Genomic DNA, 27,487 nt, shown 5'->3' on the forward strand with positions numbered 1-27,487 from the left:
CCCGCTGACTTGTATGGCAAGCCTAAAGTGCCACATTGCGCGACTCGTAACTGCTCGAACGGCTCACTCTGCTCGCGCTCGGCTCTATCTCTCTGCTCGCTCGCAATTCTTAGTTGTATAAATGAGCCACGTACACCACCACTTATGTTCCAACTTCGTACCGTTGCAATTTTTTCTCTAGTTAAGCCAGCGCCACTCCTTGCTCGGTCAGATCGTTTATTGAGTTGTTTCTGTGTGGAAGCGGGTGCCTGAGTCTGGCGAATCATGCAGGTGTCGTGCCAAAAAGTGATTGTCTACCAGAATCTGATTTGCCGCCGCGGGCAGTCAGTTTTCACCTGCCAAAAACTGATTGAAGACCAAATACAGTTAATGAAAGGTGATTTCTGCCTAAATAAAAAACACTAGTGTTTATATCATGAAGCGTTTGAATTAGATCAAGTCCTATTTAGGCAGAAATCACCTTTCATTAACTGTATTTGGCCTTCAATCAGTTTTTGGCAGGTGAAAACTGATTGATAACAAGCAAATCAGATTCTGGCAGACAATCACTTTTTGGCACGACACCGGCTCTGGGTGACTCACGGCCAGACGAGTCACGCGGCAGAATCGAAACTTAAAAAGATCCGAGTTTGCATGGATCCACTACTTGCCCGTCTGACCGCTGAGTCACCCAGAGCCAGCGATTCAGCGGTCAGACGAGCAAGTAGCGGATCCATGCAAACTCGGATCTTTTTAAGTTTCGATTCTGCCGGCAGCAAGGATTGTCGACTCGTCAACCCATCTGACTGCTGAAGCCTCTGTAGCTCGCTACAGGCTCGGTTAGCGTGGCTTCATGCATCTTGTACAGTCGTTGAAAAATAATCATTTAGTGATATAGGGAGGGCAAGATCATTCCATGTTGTTTACTTGTAGGTCTAAACTCAGCATTGCCTCACCTAATGCTACCACATTTGTCGCTGTGTAAATGCACACACTAGCTGTTGTGTCTGGCTTTCAGATAAAATGGCATTGAATTATTACTTGACAAAAATAAATTAATGAACTTGTAGCCGTAGGCTGCTCTTTGATTTATCAAAATGAATTGATAAATGGCACAAAAAAAGGCGAGGCGTATAGCCACACAACGGCAGAAAGTTTTTTTTTTTTTTAAATAAGTGACTCAAGTGATTCAAGTGATCCGTATAACTCGAATCCCCTCCTCGAAATGATCCGATCAGCCCGGATCGCCCAAAAGATTCGAGTTAAGCACCTCTAGCAACCTGCACTAAATAGAACTATACACATAATGTTTATATTTTGTTTCTTCATAAATAGGATTTAATTTAAAGAGGAATTTATAACTGGTTTTGTTTGGCATTACTACATTGTATTCTGAAATTAGTGCACATATTTTACTTTACATTGTTTTGTCATGTCTTGGTATTTTAATTTGTCTTTGTTTGAGTTGCTGCTGCTGTTCCAGCCCCTTGGCTGAGGAAGCAGGTGGCCAAGGGGTGGAGCTGATAATTGGGCAGTACCACACTCCAGCATCAGAGGAGTTTTGTGTTATTAGTTTCAGTTGTTTTTTTTTGTGTATCACCCCTTTGTCCTGTTTGTGGGCTGATCAGCCACCATTTTAGTTTCCCCTTTGTCTCATTTAGTTCGGTCAGTTTGTTTGAGTAAGTTTTTTTACTTTGACCTCTTTTATGGGCCCAATTCTTTGCTGGGTTTTTTTGTATTGATTTGAGTTTGTATTATTTTTTTATTTAAATAAAAAACCCTTTTGTTGACTTTAACCTGTGCCTGATTATCCTTTACTGCTCGGACCATCACGCACATACTGTGATTTACAACATAAATGTAGGTCAAATACTCAAACCCTGATCCTCAGGTGGTGTTGTGAAGGTAAATTCATCTGAGTCCTGAGCTGTAGTTATGCTCTCAGCTTGCACTGGAACCACATGCGTCCAGGATTTGGTAAACATGCCTATGCCAAACTAGACTGGCCTCAACATCTATGGTGTATGTCAGAGGTCCAGTCTGTGGAATACTGTTTGTCCTGGACATATTTGCAAATGTCTGTTTAAACAGATCCAAATGTGAACTCAGATTCTGCCTAATCAAGTGCATTTGGGGTGAGCTGATTTTCTGTATGCCAGTAGGATGATGAGGAGCAGAAGTGATGTGTACTATACTTTTGCTCTTAAGAAAACATTGGAACTCCTCATCTGTTAACTGATGCTTCCTTTTACAGACCAGCTGTTGTGGAACAGCTGTGTGTACAAACAGACACCATAGTGACAGCTGTGGCCACTTTCCGCAACCATCAACTACAATGTGAAATATTTGGTTCATTCCCAAGTCTGAGTAGGTGAGTAGTGCAGGATTTAGCTAGGTTCTGTCACAGTCAATGCCTGGCCACCAAACATAGCTCCAAGCAAGACTTTTCCTCTTGACCACACCAAGGTGACTGTCATGTAGTTATTCTACAACCTCTGTTGTTTTGGTGGCAGGATGACATGACACAGCCTTTGCAAACAGATAGTTGGTCTCTGCGGGTAGAGTATGCAAAAAGCTGAGTGTCGCCATGGTTTGGCCAGCCGTTCAGTGTTAAATTGTATACTTTGGATAAGGTTAGGTCTCTGCTAGTTTCTTTTTTCCACTTGGGCACACCATTTGTGCAATGTAAAAACACAGCTGCAGGGTTAGGTTTTTTTTCTTTTCAGTGTTTTGCATTTTTGGAGGTCCATTTGCATTTCCATTTATTTTTGTTCCTATAAATGTTATGGATTATAGCCTCTTGCTTTGAATATGATGTTGCCATGGCTGGGATATCTTTCTGAGAGTTAAAGATAGACGCAAGTGGTCTGTGATTATGGATTAAACCTCTTTTTTCCCCATACTAGACTGAAAGCTTCTCTGTGTCTCTATGCACAATTTCGATTGGTTGCTTATGGACCTTGAGGCGAAAGCAATTGGTCGTTCAGTGTCATCAGTCACTTTGTGAGATAGCACAGCACTGATGCCATACAGTGAAGCATCGCAGGCAAGGCAATGGGGAAGGTTTGGATTAAAGTGTGTCAGCACTTCCTCTGATGTAATATATGCTTAGCACTGTTGAATGCCTCTTCGCAGTCTTTTGTCCAGTTCCATTTGACATTTTGTTGCAGCAAGTAGTTTAGAGGGTGCAAGAAAGGTTGAAAGGTTTGGTAGAGACATGCGGTAATCATTAATTATGCCTGAGAATGAGCGCAACCCACTGACATTTTCAGGCTCAGGTGTTGGATCAGTTTTGTCCTTGGTTTTGTGGAGTCTGTCAGTCTTATGTCCACTGTACTCAATGGCATCTTTGATTTCTGTTTGCTCTCAGACCATACTTTTCTACACTGGTCAGTATTGCTTCTAGGTTAGCCAAATGAGTTTGACCATCAGTTCAGTTCAGTTCAGTTCAGTTCAGAGCTTTATTGTCCCTACAGGGGAAATTTAATTTGCAGTGGCAGTGCAACTAATACAACAAGAATAAATAAAACAGTGACATAAAACAATGTCGCAGAGTACAGCACAACCATACTTGATTTGAACAATCCTAAACGAAGTAAGAGTATAAATATCAGAGAGTATAATAAGGTGTATAAAAGATAAAAGATGCCACAAGAACAGTGCATTTAAGGATTGTCCAAATTGATAGCATTGTTTGCACGTGGAACAAAGGAAAATTTATACCTATTTGTACGTGCCCAGGGTATCTCATATCTCCATCCAGACGGCAGAGAAATGAATTCCTCCAACAATGGGTGATCAAGGCTAGACAAGATGGACCGAGCCATCTGTAAGACTCGTCTCTCAAAGATCTGAGAGAGAGCTTCTGCATGCCAATTATCTTATTTGCGTCTCTCACAATTTTGAGCAGACAATTTTTGTTTTTAACCGACAAATTTCCATAAAATGAGATTAAAGACATGGTAGGTAATCCTGTTCAGAAACACATTTTGTAATACTGGGTGAAATGGTCCGTCTATCCTGAGAGAAATCTATACAAGATGTATTTAGAAAAAGGGACGAAAATAATCAGACCTCTGTGGCAGCTGCAGGACTGAGAAAAAGCTGACCAATCCGAGATCAGCGTCCCGCTGATCTCGGATTGGTCGCCTACAAAAAACCAATCAGATGCCTCTGCTTTCTGCCTACGCCCCCCTCTGCCGGCTCCCTGCTCCATGTGCGCATGCGGTTCCACCGGCTTTGGATGAAGCACTGACGGAATGGGGAGGGGGGGGTGGAGCTTAGAGGAGGGGACACTTTCGAATCTTGCTAGCTCTCTTGCTAGCTCTCTAGGATTACCTACCATAGCTTTAAGCAAATAGTTAAAACTGACTCAATAAAATATCTATAAAACAAAACCATTAAGGTCTTATAAACATGTGTGTTGTGGTGTCATCTGCCTGTGCTTGTCGCCACACGCGCGGCGCCAGAGAGACTCTTGTAGGAGTCAATAACAAGAGTCAACACCGCAGGCATTGTGTGCCTGGAATGCCTCACTTGCCATACTGCTGGGACAATGGCAATGCTGAACACCAGCCTGTTGTACTGATATAGGAGCTTGTGTGTGTTTATCACCAGATACTTTCTGGATGTTTCTTCTACTTCCATTTCTAGATATGCTCAGGCAAGGTCGATCTTTGAAAAGTGTTTGCCACCTGCCACTGATGGGAATATGTAATCTATACATGTGAGTGGGTACTGGTCTATGCGAAGGATTGGGTTCACTAAACCTTGAAGTCACCACAGATTTGCACTCAGATGTTTTCTTTTCCACCAGTACTATATTATTTGTGTAATCTTGGATTTGTGTTGTCCTCCGGTATAATCTGCACTTTAATATTTTTCAGAGAGCCAAGTCCTTCCTTGTACACCTGTGCATATTTATTCAGTATCTGTTTGTCCTTCATCTATAGAATGTGTGTTCAGGCCTGGTACCTGTCTCATTGACTTTATTTCCTTCCAGTTGAGGTGATTTTTCCTCAGCCAATCACGTCCGAATAATGGCACACCTCCATTTTTCAGAACATAAATTTCCAAGTTGCACTTCTTTTTGTCATATTCCACTCTCACTTTGTTGCCCCATGGGTGCTATTCTTTCACCTGTGTACGTTTTCAGTCTCACTTGACCCTCAGATTTGGGAATTTATCCGTTTTGTCTTTTATAAGTTCACTCAGAGGGCTGATCTTGTATCCACTTTCATCTGTAACTAAACTCTCGTATTTTTGGTGTAAGCCATATAAAATAATTATCTTTCTCCTGTATTGTGTACAGTTCAAGGCATGCCAAATCTTCCTGAGAATCATTTGAGTCTGTCTTTACTTCATGCAACTTCCTGTCTGTTTTTATTTAGCTGCTTATCATTTAGCTTTGATTTAAACATTTTTTTTAATGTGTCCCTTTTTATTACATTATTTATCCTTAAATTGTTGTCAGTAAATTATTCATAGAACACACCTCTGTGCGTTTTCCTTGAAGCTCTGCTGCATCTCTTGCTGATGTCTCCATAGATATATTAATCGCTAATGCACAGTTCAGAGTGACATTATATTCTGTGAGGAGTCATTTCTGTGTACTCTAAATGTGCATCTCGCAGATGAAACGGTCTCCGCAAAACGGGACCTTCAGTAAATGTGACTTTTTTTAATAACAATATTGACACAGATCAATGCGCCCATGCGCCTCACTACATGTGCATCTATTCAGAACAAAAAATAGTGCCCACAAAACAATGTAATCCTTTTGTCAAATACATAACTAGGTCTGCTTCCTCTATCAATCCATGTCCCTTTGAGAGGATTCAGAGGGCCCCAGGTCTTATCCTTGCAATATAATACACACTCCAGAAAAATACACAAAACAAACAAAATTGTACATAAAACACACACATTTTATTCACATTACCACTGAGAGCCATAAAATGGCCACAAATAGATGCAAAGGTTCCCAGATGAGACACAAAATGTCCGTAATGTGGTACAAAACAACCAAAATCAAGTGGAAATGACCAAACCAATGTTAAACAGTTAATAGGAGACAAGAAGAATGGAGCAAAACCCAACAATACAGAAAATCTGAGTAGCAACAAAGAAGCACAATGACCACAAGATACACAAAAGCACACAAAGTGCCAAATGAGATCATAATGAGGCAAAATTATTCATTTTAAAAGAGACAAAGAATGACCACAAAAAGATCCAATACAACCAAAATAGGACAAAAGGTTTGACACAAAACGAAACCAAATAATTAAAGACAACAAAATTGGAATAAAGTTGTTTTTTGCATGTATGCTCTGGGCTTTGGTCAGAATGCGTCATTATTAAGATTCTCATCAGCAGCTTCAAATACTTCAAATTCAAATACTGTTGAATGAAACCCTCTCCTCAATAGTTAGTAATAAACAGTCCATATAAATGGTAGATTTATTACAGGGTTGTTGTATTGTACTCTAATTTTTTTTGACAAGTATACTTCATAAAGTGCCAAAGATATGTGTGTCTATGGATGTCTTTCTCTTCTCTGTCGCTATCTCATTTTGCAGTAATAACGGTTTGACTCAAGGGGGCGACACTGTCACATGTTTCCAATGGAAACCAAACGTTACAGTTTTACAATTGCTGTGCACACATTGCATGTACTAAAAGAAAGTTCTCACCTTCACTAAACACAAAAGTTATTCAATGTTTTTAATTATGTCCATTCCAGCAGGGTGTCAGAACACAGTGGCTGAATGTCATTATATACAACTGATCTTACAGGCTATTTAACAGTTACAAATCAATAAACAATTCAATTAGAATACTTGATTGTGTTTTCAGCAATATATCTTTGTGTTGGCTTTCATCTGCAATTTAGTTTATTGCTGCACAGGTGGCAAATTATGGTGAATTTCAATGTTGGGCAAATGTTAGAAGAGTCGGAAGTTCATTAGATTCACTGTTCAACAGATATGAATGAAAATAGCTGGGATGGTTGGGTGCGTTCTGCTTGTAGGTTCACACACCTTGAAACTTTAGGTAATATGTGATATTCCCTGCAACATTAAATCTAAGCCACATTTGAAAACCTTATCTCGAGCTGTTTGTAGGTTTTTAAGTCTTTTAACATGCAGCTCAGTTGTGTTGAAAGCAAGTTATTGATTACAGAATAGAATATATCCTGTTCATCTAGAAAAGAAACACCTTGGTTGCTTTCACAGAATGTTTTGGGATCATTGCTCATATATGCTGCAAAGCCCCATACAGTCAGTCTTGCTACATTAAGCTGAATCTGAGCAGACACATTATTCATGACTTCACTGTTGCCCCTCTTAAAAGGAATTTAATTTAATTCACAGCTGCATGCTTTAAATGGACTACAAGAAAGATTGAAATAGTTCCACTAACTAAGAGGAATCTTAAAGAATTTGGAAAGATAGTATAACAGAGCTCTTCGCAAATATAGAACAGCTTACTATCCATCGTTGATAGAAGAGAATAGGAACAATCCCAGGTTTATTTTCAGCACTGTAGCCAGGCTGACTAAAACACACATTCTTCATGGTGAGCTTGGATAGTCTTGTCAACTTACACTGCAATTCCATATGGTATTCTAATGGGTGATTTAACAAAAATATATAATAATGCTATCAAAACAAGCACACTTCAAGAAACTCAAAAGACAGTTTAGCTAAAGATGCTCCACTATCACCTTCCTTGTTGTTACATCAAGCAAAAGCTGATGATATGAGTTTTTTAAACCGATACTAACACTGAAAAAGGGACAAATAGGATTATTGATATATCTACTGATGTAGTGAATATTGCGCTGGAATGCAAGTTTTTTTATGTGGACAGCACTTGTTTTATACATATGAAGATGATGAAAAGGATGACAGATTACAAGATAGAAAAATACATTCACATATTATTGGAAATAATATGTTATAATAATAAAAATACAACAAAAACCATGTGAAAGCACAATGGTCAAAACTAGACATTTGAGCTAACAGTATTTTGTCAAGAAAGGTGCAGTGTACCTGCTCAAACAGAACCTGCAACGAACACCTTAGGCTGATGCATGTAAGTCAAACGCTTTTTAAAAAATAAAGGAAACTTTCAGAATGTGCCCTTTAACAGCAAAACTTGCACCACCTTTACTCAAGCTCATTTCTCAAGTCCTCCAACTTAAGTTTCAGGTGCTTTCTCCCATCATCAAGATTTAAGAGGACACTCAAAGAGTCAAAGAATCCACTCAGCTTCTCAGGGTAGTGGTCAAGTGGAGGCCAAGCAAAAGTCCAAACAAAATCACAAGTGCATCTGGCTAAAATCTGTGAGACGTTACAACCTTACCATCAAGGATGACTGACACATGGCGTGTGTCCAGTGGAATTCCAGCACGTAGTTCTTCGTCATCGACCACAGTCACCAACTCATCCTGCACTAATCCTACACTGCATCTTTCTCGACAAAAGCAGAATCTGAATTTGTAAGTGCTGCTCTTTAATTTGCTGAAGCTTCTTTTTCACAAGCTTAAAAAGCAGAACCTGCATTTGATTCCAAAGTTATTTAACCTACTTTTCATTGGATGTAAATCAAATCAAATAGGAGCTTTAAAAAAATGTCCCCTTTAAATTCATATTCATGTGAAGTATGTTTTAGTTAACGGCTCACATAACTAAAAACTGTACTAGTGCCTAATGTTTATTCAGTTCATCTTAAAAAAATAAACCATCTACAGAGAAACTATCTCCATTAAAGATTTAATACTTTCTTCATCAGGTGTGCATTAAAAAAGATAAAAGAACTTATGGGAATGGCTATATGTAAATTTATACAAATAAAGTATTTCTTTCAGTATATGTAGGACACCGTTTCATTTCAAAGATGTTTAATTATAAAAATACATAATATATTAACTCTTCTTAATCACCGTGAAAGTCATCTACATTTAAACATTTGTGTTTATTTACAACACACCAAATGGAAATCAACTTGTCGATTAAGCAATTTGACATTTGACAATTAACTAGAAACCATTCATAATTCTAATTACTGAGGCCTTTCTGTACTTTGGTGAAATGGTTGATAAATGTGTTCGGTGTACAATAGCACCAATAATAAGGCACAAATGCATTCATCTCTCTCTACAGAACAAATATTCAAGCTCTTATTTGAAAGAAAATACAAAAGTAAATTCTATTTTATAATGCATGGGCAGAATATTAAATGGCAATCTATTCTAAGTCTTAGAAAACCCTGAGAAATAATTTCTCACTGATATTTTGGTAGGACTGATATACAGAATCCACAGTTTTAACTGAATAAACAAAAAAATAAGTAAAGTTTTTGGTTCTTGCCTTTGACAGTTGATCATAATTGGATTACTGACATAAATCATCTGGCTGTCTGTGTGTGTGACAGTAGTTAATACCTGTAACAACATCATTCATTATTTCATTTAGTCTAACAAGACATAGCATAAAATGCGACCTTGAGCAAACACTGCACCTGACCACTATTTGCCATAGCTGTGACTGTCCTAAAGGGTCAATAAATCAAAGATCCTACACACCCAACAAATAGTTCACAGTCCTTTAACCTCTTCTATGCATACATATGCATGCTCCTTCTGGTATCTTTTGTCAACTGCAATGATCCATTTTTAATCAGTTTTTATCTGTAACTAAATAGATAAATATGCTGACACCAGCAGCATTATTTGAGTGAACATTTTAACCAGCTGAAATGTTGGTAGTCAACTTGTTTGGAGTGAACATCCCGTAAGAGAGTCTTGACTTCAGCATGAAAGATTGTAGAGAAGAAGTCATATCCAGCAGAAAGCTAAAGATCATAAAAAGTCATGCTTTTCTTCACACATAACACTAAAGCAGACACACCTTAGCCAAACATTCTTTCATTATTCTTTAACAGTTTCAACTCTTAAAAGCTTTAAAAATATCCCTCCTCCTACTCGTGATAGTTTTCACCAGGATCCATGTCTGTGTGGCATGTTTGAATTATAGGCAGGCAGCAAAAACACTAAGTTTTATGTCTGCCTTATACCTGAAAAATGCAATTATGTTATGCAGTAACATAAGAACCACCTGTGAATTATAGCTTGAAACTATTGGGGCTTTTTTTGGGGAGATTACATTTCAGATATGGGTCACGAATTCTGTGCCACATCAAATACATCTGAGCAGGAACAAATCTGTGTACAAGTAATACGTCTTTGTAAAAGCAAGGATTATATTCATCCGATGTGACAGAGGTAAGGTGTAATCCTGCTGTTTTCACCCCCATATGGGAGGCAGGACCAAGTCCTGCTTTGGCCAGACACATCCCCATGTAAACATCATCAATGGGAAGAATAGGTATGGATTTGGACATGTCATATATAACCATTGCTGTATAGCCAGACAGAAGGAAGCCGCCACCACCACAGTAAGGTGGATATAAATTTGACTCCTGCACCTGAACTGGGATAAAATACTTACTACCTGATGATCTAATAGGCCCCACATTCTGGATTAGATGGCCAATAAAAAGATGTTTGCTTCCATCATTGTCTACAAGGCTTTGGAGATACAAAACCATGTTGTCTGTGTTTGCAAAGACATCGTCATCACCATTAAGCAGGAAGTGAACTTTTGGACAGTTTCTTTCAATCCATTCCAGGAAGAGAATCTGCTTTAAGGTCAGATTGTAAAATGTGTCACTGAAGTCCCACTGGAGGATGTCACCATACTCCCGTTGCTCCAGTTCAAGCAGTTTGTTCAGTCGTTCCTTCTGAAAACCATCACCCGATGTCCCTGAGATGAAGATCCTTCGAATCCAAACACCGTTGCTTAACCTCTCTTTGGCCCAGGTTTTGCGTAGCACCTCACGCCGCTCGTAATTTATGGGGGAGCTTTTAATAGCAAGAAGAAGAAAAACTTCTCCAGATTTATCAGCTCCTCCACATTTGTCAGGAAGGTCCAGTAGCATAGGGAAATGGCGACAGTGTCGATAATAGAGAAAGTCTTTGATATTTTGAGGAAGGGTTGCAAAGCCTGTGATATTGGCAGCAGTACAATTTTGTTGACATTTTGGCCAGGAGTATACGTAAGAGTTATTTTTGTTGATTGGCCTTATTTGGTTGTCTCTCACATTTATGTTGTGGTGTACACGTTTGTGGTCAGTTGAATATTTAAAGAAATGGAAGACCAGCAGACCAAGAGCTCCTGCTATGATGACAGTTCTTGCCTTGACTTTTCTCATCCTCGAAACTCTGCAATGACAAGACAAAAACACAGTTTCATAATAAGAAATGTCATATAAACAAAAACATATTGTTACGGTCTGCGGGGGGCTGGACAGAAGACAAAATATCCTGGATTAGAGGACAAAAATATCTTGCTTTATGGGGCAAGTAACAACAAACGCTGCACGTGGGAACAGGTAAAAAGTTAAAAGAAAATTCAGGAGAAAAAAGATAACAACAAAAACTGCATAAGCAGGCGACTGGGGAGAGCTCTCGGAGTGAGGCAGCGGTCTGAAAAAAGATCAGAAAACACGTGAGGTTACTAAGAAAACTTTCTTAGAGAAATACACAGAAATATTCCTTAGACACAGGCTCAGACCGAACAAGCAGAAGTATCTGGCGCCGAACTGGTAACTAGAGCTTATGAATTATGAAGCACCTGAGATAGTCTACAGGTGTGATCAAAAGTGAAGCCACACCTCCCCAGTCACCTTCAGGGAACAGAAACACAGACAGAAAATAAACATGTGCAGAAACATAACACATGATATAATAATAATCATTTCATAATAACAAATAATTGGACTAATTGCTAAGTACTTGATTAAGCAAGTCTAGGAGTTTAAGGGATAGTTAGGTTTTTTAAAGAAGGGTTATGATACATAGTTCGGCTGCCTGGTGTGTCCTTATATCAGACTTGTTGGACATCTTCAAGTTTTACAAGTATGTGCTTTCAGGTTGTTCCAACAAACAGACATCCTGGACACAATATATGGACATTAGGCATGGGTTGGTTACCGGTTTCAAGGTATACCACGGTATCAAAAAGTCAAGGTTTCAAAACCACTAAAATTTTCTGTCTTACCATCCCTGCGGTATGAGCGTTTTTTTTTTTTTTTTTAATTTAGATTTTTTTTTATGTGGTTTCTCGTCTGAGAGGAAGTGGAGGTCCCTCACGCCGTGTGCAGCTGAAGCGTAGTGCCCCTCCCCCCGTGAACTTCCGCTTGCTGTGAGTGGCAAGCAGGCAGCTCTGCAGGCTGCATGATGGCTGAAGGAGGCGAGCCCCCCTGAACTTTCCCCCACGTTTATTTTTTTGGTTGCTGCGTAGTTGTGCACCAGTCAAAATTTGTATCTTGGCACGCGCGGAAAACGACAAACAGGATGGACCAATTAGAATCCAGACTCAGCGAAGAAGTGCGGTACAGGCACCTGTACGACGCTGCACTGAAACAGCAAAGTGACTAGGTCAACTCCCAGAACTCTTTGACGGAGATTGGCAGAACTTTGGGGGATTTGCTGTTGTTTCATTCACTGGAAGTGGCTTTGAGTTATTATGAAAAGCGCTAAATAAAACCAATGTATTATTATTATTATTATTATTGCATCCTGAAAGTAATAAGATGATTCCAAAGTGTGTCCACTGAAGCACACTGTTTCATAAATAATGGAAAAGTGTTTTTATTTTTCTTGTTTTTAAATACAGACATTCAAAATACACATTTTAGAGCTGCAATCATAATACCGTGAAACTGTGATATTTTTGCCTAAGGTTATCATACCGCCTAATGTACATATAATGCCTTTTGGCTCTGCTCTCTGTCTTCACCACACAAGTGTGGTACAGTCTGCATCACTGGAGATGCGACAATCCTGCTTGACAATCCTACTTCAGTCTTTTCTAACTAGTTCACAAGACCCAGAGACATGTAAAACTCCTCCACTTCAGGGAGCGGTTCATCCCCAACCCAGAACAAGCCACCCTTTTCCAGCTAAGAAACATGGCCTCATACTTGAAGGTGCCAATTTTCATCCTAGCCACTTAACACATGGCTGCCAACTGCTCCAGTGCACGCTGAAGACCACAGCTTGATGAAGCAAACAATCAACTACAAAAAGCACAGATGCAATCCTGAGAGAGAAAAGTAGATGCAATCTGCCCCTTGGCTGAACCTTCAAGATCTGTCTATAGAAACTAGTCAGTCATGATCATCATTAATGGTACTGATATAAAACAACATTACCACTTGATCTATGAACTATACCCTGCAAGCAAGCTATTCTAGTGCTACTTTGGCTGGAACAGTTGTGTAATGTGTACAGGAGTCCACACCTTTCACCCCTGTATATAGGTGTGCTGCATTATCAGCTTATTATCAGAACACTAATACAGAAAATGTACTCACACTGGATTTAGCACAAACGCTATCTTCAAATTATCTGAAATCCTGCTTAGCGCCAAGCTAATATGTGTTTCTAAGCATATCTCTGTCTTCATGCCTGGAGCGATGAATTTTAGAAACAAGTTGCGAATGCACACTGACATGCCTGTAGTATATTTGGTAAGACTTTACTTGACGTCCCCTCTTTAATCTTCATTTGCAGCATTTAAACACTCAACTTCAAGCACATAATGTAAATTGAGCAAATACAACAACATGGCTAAGTGCTTATTTGAGTACAATATAAATAATCAAATATTTGATTATTTCAAATCATGACCATATGTAACCTTTGCTCCCATGTCATGTATTGTTATATTTTCACCACCACAGTGGTAGTTCAGTTTCAGCAACAGTATGCACAATAATATTAAGCTTACTATTCAGTCTGCAACCTGCCCTCCTCTTGCCTCTTGTCCTGCCAGCTGCCACTAAACATTTATGCACGACTTAAACCATATTAACAAGCTGTGGACAAGTGACATTCTGCTGAGTCTCGGTTATCATGAAAGTGTTAAACCAGCTGATGCTCTGCACGTGAGAAATTTAAAAGAAGCGATCTAAGAGGAACAGAAACCAATTGTATGGGCATAAATCTGGTATCGGAACAACTAATAAAAAAGTACTTTGTGGCTACATGATAGATGAGGATGTGGTCGGTGGGCATGCAGCTGTCTGCAAGAATTCCAAAAACAATAGTCCAACATACATGATAGATACAGACATTCCACTGAGCAAAGTTATCCATTAAAGCCTTCAGATTCAACTGGTAGCCCCTCCTTCACTTATTGTCTCTTTTATAGCTGAGAAATTCATTTAAAATTGCAACACATGACTTCCGTGCCTGCGTTTGCAAAAGTGTTACCAAATATTTTTCTACATTTAAAATGAATGTATCATCCAACATGTAACACTGGGACACAGTAAGCTTGGTTTAGAGAGAAAGTTATATGTTCTTGTGTCTGTGTAAGTTAGAGAGGATGCAGTCAAGCTCATGTAGTTTTCACTTTCTTCCGCTGCTTTCTTATTTGCATAAACAGTAGTTATGTCTGTGTTTAGCAGCAATTGACTTGTGTCTTCCTTGATATGTTCTTGAAAGTGTTGAATGATTCTGACTGAGTTTCTCAGCTCAGTTAGCTTTAAAAAGCTACATATCCAAAACATGACTTAGTATTCACCAGCCAGACAGTTTCTTTCCTAGCCATGGGCATGCATACATATACAAACTGTGGAATATTTTTTTTCTTTCATCTTTAAAGAGGGGTAAAACCAAATTTGTGAATTTTAGCTTTAAGCACATTTAGATGACACACACACACTGGATTTTAAAATGCATGTGAGGCATTATATTTACAGTCGTGATAGTGCCAACACACACCTTTTCAGATATGGTTTAGCCACTTTCATCAGTGTGTGAGTCTCAGAGGCCCACTTGCAGAGCAGCATGACCCTCTGAGCAACAAGTAGAAGCCAAAAGACGTGAGCACCGAGTTTCAGAGCAGACATGAGGTGGCTTGGCATCCGTCCACAGACTCCTTTCCCACAGCACTCATGGGGTGTGTGGTGGCAACAAATCAAACGATGTCATGTTTTTTGAAATTGGTTGAAAAGTATCATATAGGGAGGGTCAAACATTGAGTTATTACACACTAACAGTAATTCACTGAAATATGTGCAGTAAAGGGACACTCCCAATACAACAATTTACCACAAGTCTATTAAAACCATGTTGCAAAGCATAAGGATACCACCAAGTTCAAAAGTGACAGCATAAAAGTTCAAATATATACCATGTTTAAGTTGAGTTTTTGTTTGTTTTTTATTTGCGCCATCCCTGTTTTTGTTGAGACTCTCAGGAGGCTTTTTAAAGGTCCTTAAAATATGATATGTGGTGTTTTTCATTATTGTTGAAATCCATTTTTGGAGTCATCATCATTGTGTGAGAGATCTCTCCTCAGCTCATATGGATTTTCAGAGTTGCCCTGACCCTCATGCATAAAATCTTGACAAGAGTAGTCAAAAATTCACCAACAGGTATAACAGTGAGAAAGTACAATGGCCCAATTAAAAAATACTGAGTTGAAACATAGCTGTATCGCAGAGAGTTCAACAAAACCTAGCATTCTATAAATCTACAGTATATTCCCTCAAGGGAATCACTCATCTTCATCACTTCTTTCTAAATAACCAGTTTATTTCATTAAATACACTAATTCAGAAATTTGGAATTGGGGTAGAACAGTTATTTTTGTTTTATGTTTATATATTTGGCAGATGGGTAGGCAGGTAGGGTAAGGGGGACTTGCCTAAGGACCACTATTGGAGGTAGTACCTTTCATGCAGGGGATTTAAACCCAGGTCACCTACATGAAAGGTCGCAATCTTACCACTACACAAACCAGTCCCCTGTTCTGTCACCATCAACAATCTATAATTAAATCAAAGAAAGATATAACTAATAACCCACTACAACCCTCTAAATTAAGTGAAGAAATGATCATCATGGCAAATTCTAGTTTACCTCATTTCAGCAAATTTACAACAACACTTCTAATATCTAATTGAGAAAAGGACTGGCTTTCTACCCCAAACCCAAATTCTGGACCAAAATACGCAAAAATATATTTTCTCTGTCTACCAATCGAAATTTACAACTCATACAGTACTCATACAGATGTTTCCAAATGTTTCTAATGGGTTTTGCAGACAATGACACTTGCACACAATGCACCATGGGGAGCACTGACGATTAGCCTAATTCTATATGGACATGCCTACCTATTCATTCCTTTTGGGAAACAGTAACAGAAAAACTCTCCACTATTTATCATTATTATGACATATTTTGTTATTTACTTTGCTCTCTGCAGAATTAGTTCACTACTGTAAGCTGTTCTGCTGTTCCTGCACTACTATACATTTCCTGTATACGTTTCATGTATAGCAGTGTGGCAGTATCTAATTTATTATTATTCCTATTTCATTATGGTTACTATTATTGTTATAAATATATTTTATCTTTTATTTTTTCATTACTATATTTTTATCGTTATAGTATCCACGATCAACGCCATAATATTCAAATCATGACCATATGTAACCTTTGCTCCCATGTCATGTATTGTTATGTTTCGGAGTAAAACAAACAAAGAACATGTCATTTGAAAGACATTTGAATGTCCCAAGAGATGCGAGCAAATCTCCTGTCTTGACAAGTCATTTTACCTACATGGCATGAATGCAAATTAAACTTAAACGAGCTATGTTTGTCTAGTTTTGACAGCAGTGTTTCTCCTACATAGTAAACATTACCATTATCAACCAATTCCCTCATGATAGGGACAAACTTAATTTTTCAGTTTAAGATTGTAGACTTGAAGGTTTGCATGTTGAGTAGCTAAATGGATTTAGACAGGGCTGTAGTGGAGGGTAAACGCACGTAAATGCCGTTTACGCACCTCTGGAATTTAGGAAATAGCGTTTACCCACCTCTAAATAGCGTTTACGCAGCTCTTAATGGCAATTACGCACGTCAAAGTTCCCTGCGCCTTGTGATCTGCCGTTGGAATAATCCAAAATAAATTTGGTGTCATTTAAAAAATATTGTTGAACATACTTAAAGCTTTAGTAGGAATCATTTTCATCTGCTCTGTATTCGGGTATGTGACCTTCCAATTAGTGCCTTTCGGCTGCGGCGGCGACACCAATCAGGATCCAGGGAATATGTAAACACATACACGTTGTGTAGTTGCCTGCCTGCCTACCTGTTCAAAGTTAATCATCATGGATATTAGGAGATATTTGAAGAGACCATCCAGTGCTTCCACTTCCGCAGATGCCAGCAAAAGGCCTCAAGTACAAAGTAAGACTGACAGAGATCAATTTACATGAGTCGTTAAATGTGCTTTATAAATAAGTTTGACTTGACGAATTATGGCAATGACAGAACGAGCTTTCAGATTAGCTAATGCGTAGTCATGCTATCCTTGTATTGCACTCGTCACCGCTAGTCATTCTACATCACGAAAGCTAGCAATGCCACCAGTGTAATTTTACAACAATAATTTTACAGCACGAGACGTGCTTCAAGGTGAAATGAGAATAGCAAATCAAATAAAAGGTCAATTGTCATTCTAAATACCGCAAAAATACGATTTATATGATGGCTTATATATGATTTTTTTTAATGATTTTTTTTTTTTTTTAAACAGCCATTGAATTGGCACGTGTAAAACAAAAATAGCAATCTTATATTTTCTAAATATAAAACAATAACAAAAAAAAACAAAAAAAAAAACATGCTGTATAGGCTATTTATGCTGACATAGGTAGTTATAGCCTACATGAGTGATCCTTTAACTTATGTTGTCAGTGTAATTGGCAGGCTGCTTAACTGGTGTTCTCAGCCCCACAACTCTTAAATTCTACTTTTTTCAGGCAGTGATGGTACAGGCAATGAGGCAGAGATCACAGGGAGAGGAGAAACACCAGGAGATCAGATAGAGATAGAAGAGGAAAGAGGAGGAAATGAAAGAGTACCAACAGAGAATGAGGAAACAGAGAAAGATGAAATAGGAGATGAAGAAACAGGTAGTGCGAGAGGAGTAAGAGAAGAAACAGGGACAGGAGAGATGGAGAGTGGAGAGTCTGAAGTAGAGGGAGATGCAGAATCTGAGACTGAAGACACAGTGAGAGGAGAAAGAGAGAGCAGATGCCATCCCAGTATCTGGACAGAAAAACAACACATACGGTTTAAAAAAGATAACCCATTGCTTATTGTCAATGGTGAATATCTTGGATGCAAAATCTGCAAAAAAGTGAAAGGCCTTGGAGTGTTTAAAGAAACAGGAATGTGTCTCTCAAATGAATGGGCTGCAACTAAAGTCACACACACACACACACACACACACACACATACACCATATCTACTGTAGATAGTTCTTACTCTACACATACTTTTCTTTACTGTTGAAATTTGAAATTTAATAAACTACAAACTACAAACACATTTGTTGACTGTCATTGATTTAATATGACTTTAACTGATAACGTCATGGAATATGGCCAGGACAGCCATACAGATTCGCGACACCTTTAGTTGCTTTGTGCTGTGTCGCGTTGCGTCGCGTTACGTCGCGTTGCGTCGCGTTGCGTCGCGTCATGGTCTGTCTGATCAAAAATTTCATAGTTTACCCACCTCTAATTTGACCACTACAGCCCTGGATTTAGATAGATAGATAGATAGATAGATAAATACTTTATTCATCCCAATTTGAGAAATTATTGTGTTGCAACAGCGTACAGTATAAAAGATATGTAAACAATTAAAGGAAAAACAAGCAAATAGAATAGAATAAAAATAAAGAATAAACATCAGAGAAATAAACATTAGCTATATACAAATCTACAGTATGAAGAGTAGGGTAAATAATAATAGTAATAATAATAAACATCAGTAAACTAAATAAAAACAGATTTGTACATTTAACCATAAAGGTAAAAATAAATTTAACTGAGCAGACTGAACCAATAAGAAATATAGAGTATATGGATAATTTACATTATATTGTACTATGATATTTGTGCAAATGTTATTAGTGCAAAATGAGCAGTTGTGCAAATTGTCATTGTTATTGTTTTTAGGAGAGACTTCAAGCCTATTGAGCTTGAAGTTCTCTTCCAGCCAGAGGGCAGGGGTCCGTTTCACAAAGCAGGTTCAACATACTCTGAGTCTATTCCTGATCTCTGAGTTGATCTACTCTGAGATAGAAAACCCTGAGTTTTCGGTTCCAGAAACGCTGATTTGAGTGAGTTTAATCAACTCTGAGTAGGTTCACCTTGAGTTTTGCGTGTGTGCCACAACTTTAAAAAGCCAGCATCAATGGAGCCCCGATTAGACGAGTCACCATGGCAACGGGGAAGAGGAGGGGCTATGTTTTCCACCAACCTCGAATTGAAATCTTAATGCGCTCATACGACGAGTTTCAATACGTTTTTAGAAGTAAGTGCAACACCGCTGCAGCAGTTAAAGTGGAAGTTTAAATGTAGTCCTTTGCAATCACAATAATATTACAGGGAAAACTGCTTGAATGGTAGCCTATTCATTTATTTCATTTAGGTGCAATCCCGCGGGGGAGAAGCGCACTTGGCAGCAGTTTAAGATGAAATATAAAAACATTGTTCAAACAGGTGAGACCTCGGCATGGAGGTACCTCATTTTGATCATGTTTTACACTGTAAAGTAAATATTAAGTGGCTATTTGACTGTGCAGTTATTTTATTCCCAACATAATGCTGTTTTCACACACATAAACGATGTCTTCTCATCTATATCATGTTCTGTTAAATAATTAAGCCTATTTAAACTAACACAGACTTCTACTGAGCCAACAGAAAGAAGGCAGATGCCCGTAAAATGGGTGGTGCCCAGCACCGCCACCTCTAACGGAGGGCCAGTGGCTGAGGGAATCCACCCCAAGACACGAGTGTCTTTATAAAATATAATAGGCCTATATATATATATATATATATATATATATATATTTTTTTAAGCCTATTCATACAAATATTTATTATTTATTTTTTTCTTTTGTCCCAACAAAATTCTGATGGTGCCGCTCAAAAAGATAATTGTCTGTTACTTTACTCTGAGGAGACTTGAATTGCAGTATGCTGAAAAGATATTGAGAAATTCAAATGAAGGAGCAGCTTCAGCTATGAAACACTTTGGTCAGGTGCAGCAACCTTATTTAAAAACATGTCACCGCAGCAGGGTTTATGCTAGTTAATTTTTACCTTTAATAGTTGTTTTTTTTCCCCGGCGTACTAATAAGGAAACAAAAAATAGTCAGCAATGGCATACTGGGTCATGACAGTCCTGATGCAATTTTTTTATCACAGTGTCAAAGTCCACATAAAGACTTATGGGCTAAAAGAATAACTAAAAAGTAACCAGTGGCGGCTGCTGACTTTTAAAACAGGGGAAGCCCATATTACGCGTTCAGGGTTGTAGTGGCTCGTGCCATCCCAAAGCAGAAGATAGCAAAGTTAAAAAGAGTTAGTTGTAACATAGCTGTGTCTAGTATGACAAGTATGCCCAGCAAATACACAGAAAGAAGGTATAGACTTTGAAAATTCACACAGCAAGGCCAAAATCAAGTATGATCGAATCTAAGGCCTGTAAATGGCTGGATCAGAATCTGTGGAGCATTTTTCCCTGTCATAATGAATACTTAGAGTTTGATGGAGCATAGCCGCCATTGTGACAAAACTACTAGCTAACACGACAAACAAATGCACAACAGGAATATGATTGACAAAACTTCTAAACAACAAGGATGCGTTTCTTATTTACAGTGTAATATTTACAAAAGTGTATGTGTGTGAGGATGGAAATGGAAACGATGGGAAATGAGTGAAACTCCGACAGCACTTTCACAGACAATCAGTCTCTTTTGTATCCGCTTTGGGACTGAAGTTCCAGCGTGCTTCTCCCCGCTTAAAAATTCGGCTGCCACAACATCTCTCATGATGGACAAACCCTAACTCCAATCATCACGACACAGCCCCTCATATTGACACGCCCACGTCTAATCTACCCCCAGAGACGCTGAGCAGCCTCGGAATGATGATTTTTTGTCGATTTAGCCAATGATGACCTACAATTGTAGAAAAAAACTTGACTCCACCCCAAGACACGAGTGTCTTTATAAAATATAATAGGCCTATATATATATATATATATATATATATTTTTTTTTTTTTAAGCCTATTCATACAAATATTTATTATTTATTTTTTTCTTTTGTCCCAACAAAATTCTGATGGTGCCGCTCAAAAAGATAATTGTCTGTAAATGCTAAGACATCTATGCGCGGTCTGATAACCATCTCCCGATGAATATTTATTTCTCTGCGCAATAACGCTGCACCTTCATCCACGGGATCGTTGTCAAAAGGACATGCCGTGTTCGTGAAAAAAGTCACCTCCTACTGTGCCTAATGGACTTCTAGAAGTAGAAGAACTCGCTCTGCTGACTGAATGAATGAGGAAATCAAATGGCGTGTGTGGCTGAAAGAGGGCGGAGACAGAAAGAAACTCGAGGTTCACTGAGTAAAACCTGGTCCCGACCAGGTTAGGTTCAGAGAGTCTGTTACTACGGTAACTGACCGAGAGGTTAAGTTATCTCTCTTTGTGAAACAGGCTAGAGTTACCCCTCTTTCTCGGGGTTGAGTTACCTCCCTTTGTGAAACGGAAAACTCAGGGTTTCCCTCATTTCAGGGTTAACCAACTAAGAGTTTTCACTAAACCTGCTTCGTGAAACGGACCTCAGGTGTTGTAGATGGCGATGGCAATTTTGGAGTGGTGCTGGAAATGTAAACTGATGGTAAAGGAAAAAACAACATAATCTCAATAAAAATTATGTTTGGAAGTGGATGTCCACAATCATATTCAGGAGCATTACAATTAGCCTCATAAGATGGCAAGTTTGATACTGAAGCAGGGTTACTTTGCATTTACGGGGTAAGGGGAAAAAAGGAAATACATTTTTTTGTAAGGTGTACTTAATGTGTCAACTACTTCCGTAACACATTGTATTTACCAAGCATGAGAGAGAGGGCATAATGTTTTATATATGACAAATCTGTAAGAAGCTGTTCTGTGCGAGCAAGTTAATATTTAACCAGTTGTAGATAATTCTTTCAGTGTCTTCTTAACCATTAATAACTGGATAAATATTATAAATGGGATGGGGAAAACAAGAAAGATAGAGGTGATTCTGCTGCAAAAATTATATTTAAATTGTATTTTCTATTAAATACAAAACACTATAAGTAAAAAAAAAAAAAAAAAACATTTGTTTTTAAGTGTGGTTCCTCTATGTTAAAAGCTGCAGAACAAATAAATGACGAAAACGCATAAAAATAAATAAATGTAAGGCCTTCATTTGAAGATACAACCCTGCACTTGCAGATGTGTTTCTTCCCTCTCTGTCCTAAACCTTTCCAACCAGCAATGCACCAGCACATCCAGCTTCATATGTGCTAGAAACGGACCACTTCTGACTGGTATCAAACTCACTGCTGGGTGAAAGTCTTCTGTTTAACTAATTCATCCAGTGTAACTTTACAGGTTGCTCTCTTTAGGCTGCTATCTTATGTGGTTACTTTACTCTGAGGAGACTTGAATTGCAGTATGCTGAAAAGATATTGAGAAATTCAAATGAAGGAGCAGCTTCAGCTATGAAACACTTTGGTCAGGTGCAGCAACCTTATTTAAAAACATGTCACCGCAGCAGGGTTTATGCTAGTTAATTTTTACCTTTAATAGTTGTTTTTTTTCCCCGGCGTACTAATAAGGAAACAAAAAATAGTCAGCAATGGCATACTGGGTCATGACAGTCCTGATGCAATTTTTTTATCACAGTGTCAAAGTCCACATAAAGACTTATGGGCTAAAAGAATAACTAAAAAGTAACCAGTGGCGGCTGCTGACTTTTAAAACAGGGGAAGCCCATATTACGCGTTCAGGGTTGTAGTGGCTCGTGCCATCCCAAAGCAGAAGATAGCAAAGTTAAAAAGAGTTAGTTGTAACATAGCTGTGTCTAGTATGACAAGTATGCCCAGCAAATACACAGAAAGAAGGTATAGACTTTGAAAATTCACACAGCAAGGCCAAAATCAAGTATGATCGAATCTAAGGCCTGTAAATGGCTGGATCAGAATCTGTGGAGCATTTTTCCCTGTCATAATGAATACTTAGAGTTTGATGGAGCATAGCCGCCATTGTGACAAAACTACTAGCTAACACGACAAACAAATGCACAACAGGAATATGATTGACAAAACTTCTAAACAACAAGGATGCGTTTCTTATTTACAGTGTAATATTTACAAAAGTGTATGTGTGTGAGGATGGAAATGGAAACGATGGGAAATGAGTGAAACTCCGACAGCACTTTCACAGACAACCAGTCTCTTTCGTATTCGCTTTGGGACTGAAGTTCCAGCGTGCTTCTCCCCGCTTAAAAATTTGGCTGCCACAACATCTCTCATGATAGACAAACACTAACTCCAATCATCACGACACAGCCCCTCATATTGACACGCCCACGTCTAAGCTACCCCCAGAGACGCCGAGCAGCCTCGGAAGTGATGATTTTTTGTCGATATAGCCAATGATGACCTAGAATTGTAGAAAAAAACTTGACTCTCCCGCCCCCTCCTGAAGCCGGGCAGCCCTCGGCTCGGAAGCCTGGCTGTTAGTGGCGGCTTCATAACATGATTTCCTCAGTGAACGGCGGCGATTTCAGAACAAATCACTTAATTAAGCTACAGGACAACATGTTGTAGTTATGAAAGTAAATGCAGTATTGGGCATATCTTGTGTTTTGTGAATGACTGTTTTATCGTCAATTTAACATTGAAGATGTAGCAATTTCGCCAGAGAATGGGAAAGGAGAATAGCCGCGGCTGATATATACATATACATTTCCATTTGTAAAAAAAATCAAGGAATGGAATAGGCCCCCATTTTATGTATGGAGAAGACCAAGATTGGACAACCATAACGTGAATGTTTCAAGTCATCACCATCATTCAAGACACCATACAACCACTTCACAGTTCTTATTGACGCCTCCCATCTGGTCGCCGGTACAAGGTACCAATATCATGGACTAAAATAGTAAAGAACTCATTCATCCCGACTGCAATCAGCATTATCAATTATTCTTCAGGGTTTCTGTTCTTGGCTTTCTGTGTGTTGTTCTCATCCTGTTGTGTTTATACTGTACTGGGATGTTTTTTTATGCACTTTCTAATCTTTGCCTTTGTTTGTTTATTTATTGTGTGAGCCATGGCAAAGACAAAATTTCCACCGCTTTGCAATGGACAATGAAGTTTTTCTAATTCTTTTGGATCCTCTGACATTCATAACTGCCAGTCTTCCTCTTGAAATGCAAAGATCTCCCTCATCTGGTTTTCACTTCTTAAATATCTTTTTTATGCTTTGATTTAGTTTATATCATGATCGATCCCCCTGTGAATTGCTGCAAAGAGGTATTGCTATCGGCTTGTCTCCCTGTTTCCCTGTGAAGCTCCCACTTATAGAAACAACCCGACTTATGGCCCAGGCAGTAAAGCTTGGTTTGTCCTCCTGTGGCTATTGCTATTAATACCCAACCCAACCCCAGAGCCAACACAGCTTCAAACACCTGCTTTCACACAATAAACAGTTGTCAGCTTTTCCATCTCAACGTGCGCAGTCTCATCCATAAAATTGAGTTAATTAAAGCGTGGGCTGACTCTACTGACTGTGACATCCTCATTATTTCTGAGATGTGCTAAACAAATTGATCACTGATGACATGATCAACATAAATTCATTTAATGTTTTCAGAGCAGACCGAATCAACGGAGGAGGATAAGTTGCAGTTTATGTTAAATCTAAATTAAACTGCATCTCTATTCAGTCGATCAGCAAGCCAAAATGTTTTGAACTCTGAGCTGGGAGATTTGAATTGGTTATCATATTATCATCAGAACCATTACAGGAAATTTGTGACTCCCTTTGGTTAGTGCAGCTGTTAAACTCACCACCTGCTGTAACTACAAAAATCTGCCAAAGAGCTGACTTGATTTTAACAAACGCACCCCACAGATTCTCTTCAATCTGAGTTTTTTGTAATGATGTTCGTAATCCATGTGCAGTAATCTGTGTGAGATTCTGTAAGATGCCAAAAGGAAAACCACCTTATTCATATAAGACAGTTTAAACATTAAAATGAGCAGGATGTTTTTTTACATGATGTTTACAATTGTTCTAGAAAGGAGCTGCACCAGTGTCAGCCTGCTGCAGTAGCCCTGGACATTTTGTGACAGTCTCTGCATTTCTTGGGGGCTTCTAATGAGTTTTTTCTGTGAAAACAGTGAGTTTTGATATATTTTTCTCCACTGGTTTGGAAACCATGCTGCTTGAATGATTTCTGCTGGTCATTTTTTTTTTTTTTTTTCGCATTTGTAACGATGCATAACCATGGTAACGGTTAAGTTGTTTGCATGTGGGGAAGTGTTAGCAGCTAATTCATTTTTCCAAAGCCCAAAGAATGCCTGCAATAAGAACCTATAGCCAGATGAGTTGAAGAGAGGACGTAGAGGATGCAGAACAAAAACAAAATGGAGAAAAAGGAGGAGGAAGTTTAAACCGTTTCTTCCTTGGGAAGTGGGGGGGATCACAGGTGGATCAAACCTTGAACCCTGACAAGGATGCCGCAAGAAATATCAGCAAGACAATATTGTTTAATTTTTTTTTAGACATGAGTGCAGGAACAACTCTGACACTTCTCTATAGACAAACAGAGGTGGTTTTCCACTCTGTAGATCATAAACTCATTTGCATTTCAGTCACTGCAACTTTCATTGTTGAAACTAAAATTCTAAAGTTCTAAACTAAAAAGCGAGCAAATTCATGACTTTTACTCACTCTCCCCTTAAAGCAGCTGATTCTTAAATATGTTGATACTGATTGATAAATTGAGCGACAGATTATGCTTTAAAAAGTCACTTCTTAAGAAGATCTTGGCACGTGGCTTGGTAATCCTACTTTTAATGTTCACTTGATAATCTTTTAATGCCAGTACAGTCTCTTGAATGCTCTTTATCTTATCAAACCTTCTCACATTTCCAGCGTGCAGTCATAACACATGTGTCGGACCGCCACTGACTCCAAGTCTAAAACGAAACTCCTTTCAGATGTTGGGTTAATTTAGAGCCGTTTCTTAATTTCAAAACCGTTTTCTCCTTTTATGTTCCCTATATAAAGAATGAGTTTCAAAATGTCACCAGCTTACAAACACTTCCCTCTTTACACATTTTTAAAGTTTACTTTTTTTTTTTTTTTTTTTTTTTTTTTTAAAGTACGTCGAAGGAAACCTGTTGCTGGTTTTGGTTAGTTTTAAGCCAGAGTATTTTTACTTTTGCTTTTAACCTGTTTAATCTCCCTGCGACATACTTTTCTATCATTTGAAATTGTCTTTCATATGAAACTTTGATGTTAAAAGTTTGTTTTATGCTGCCTTCTTGGCCAGGACTCCCTGGAAGGAGACTTGTATCTTAATGGGACCTTTAAGATGAATAAAGAAATAACAACAAAAAAAACAACAAAAAAGGTCGAAAAGAATCGCTCATAAAACATTATGACTTTATGAAACTTCATCCCTCAATTAGGGATGCAGAAGTCTTAAGAGTTTGAGGATCAAGCGAAACTTCAAGGGACACACCGGACTCTCCAACTCAAGTGTTTTAAAACCAAGTTCCACAATAAGGCGGAAATAAGTGTATCCGTGACCTACGCGATGGTTTTATTAATTTTTGTCCAAACGCATCGTGTGCAATTCAATGAAGTAGTTACATCCGTCTTTAAACAGATGAAAAATGTATTCAGCTTGAGCGCAGTTTCTATTTGACTGTTATTTCCCGTTAGGGCTTCGCCAGCGCACTTAAGTTATTAACATTACCAGATAGCCAACTAAACCACATTTCATATAGTTGATGTTAATCGTATCAACATTTTCTTACCCGTTCACAAAGCCTGGTCCTCTTGTCTGCCTCTGTGGTTATATGCAAATCATTATTAAGTCAATCCTTAACAAGCCTTTGGTCTCCCGCCTGAAGGGCGGTGCCTCTTTTCTGTTAAAACCGCTGAGTAAGAAGAGCGTCATCTGTCGCGTTATCAATCCATCGATCATCTCTCTGTTGTTGGTTGTATCTGTAATAGAGGTGAGTGGCATAAAAAAAAACTTGATTTTCTGCAGATTTCATCAACACAAACTGACCATAAAAAATATTCAATTGAGCTGATAAATAAGGAAAGAAAAACGTGAGAGGCACAAAGGACCTCCACCTCAACCAAGTATAAGACATATAGATGATGATTAGGCTACATAGTACTTCCTGCAGTAATAATTACTTTTTCAACAATTTAAAATGTTATAATGCATAAAGGTCAATTTCCTTTACCTTTT

At 38.5% G+C, this 27,487-nt stretch overlaps 1 protein-coding gene across 1 annotated transcript; it reads right to left on the minus strand.

Moving 5' to 3' along the window:
• Positions 1-5,885: 5,885 nt before the first annotated feature.
• On the minus strand, positions 5,886-27,214 carry LOC142400588 (N-acetyllactosaminide beta-1,3-N-acetylglucosaminyltransferase 3-like). Its single transcript, XM_075485617.1, has 2 exons — positions 27,042-27,214; positions 5,886-11,272 (listed from the first exon to the last, which is right to left on the minus strand). Exon 2 carries the CDS (start codon positions 11,260-11,262, stop codon positions 10,114-10,116), a length of 1,149 nt encoding a protein of 382 aa, XP_075341732.1. The 5' UTR covers positions 11,263-11,272; positions 27,042-27,214; the 3' UTR covers positions 5,886-10,113.
• Positions 27,215-27,487: the final 273 nt, after the last annotated feature.

This window comes from Odontesthes bonariensis, chromosome 15, assembly GCF_027942865.1.
Source record: "Odontesthes bonariensis isolate fOdoBon6 chromosome 15, fOdoBon6.hap1, whole genome shotgun sequence".
NCBI classification, from domain to species: Eukaryota; Metazoa; Chordata; class Actinopteri; order Atheriniformes; family Atherinopsidae; genus Odontesthes; species Odontesthes bonariensis.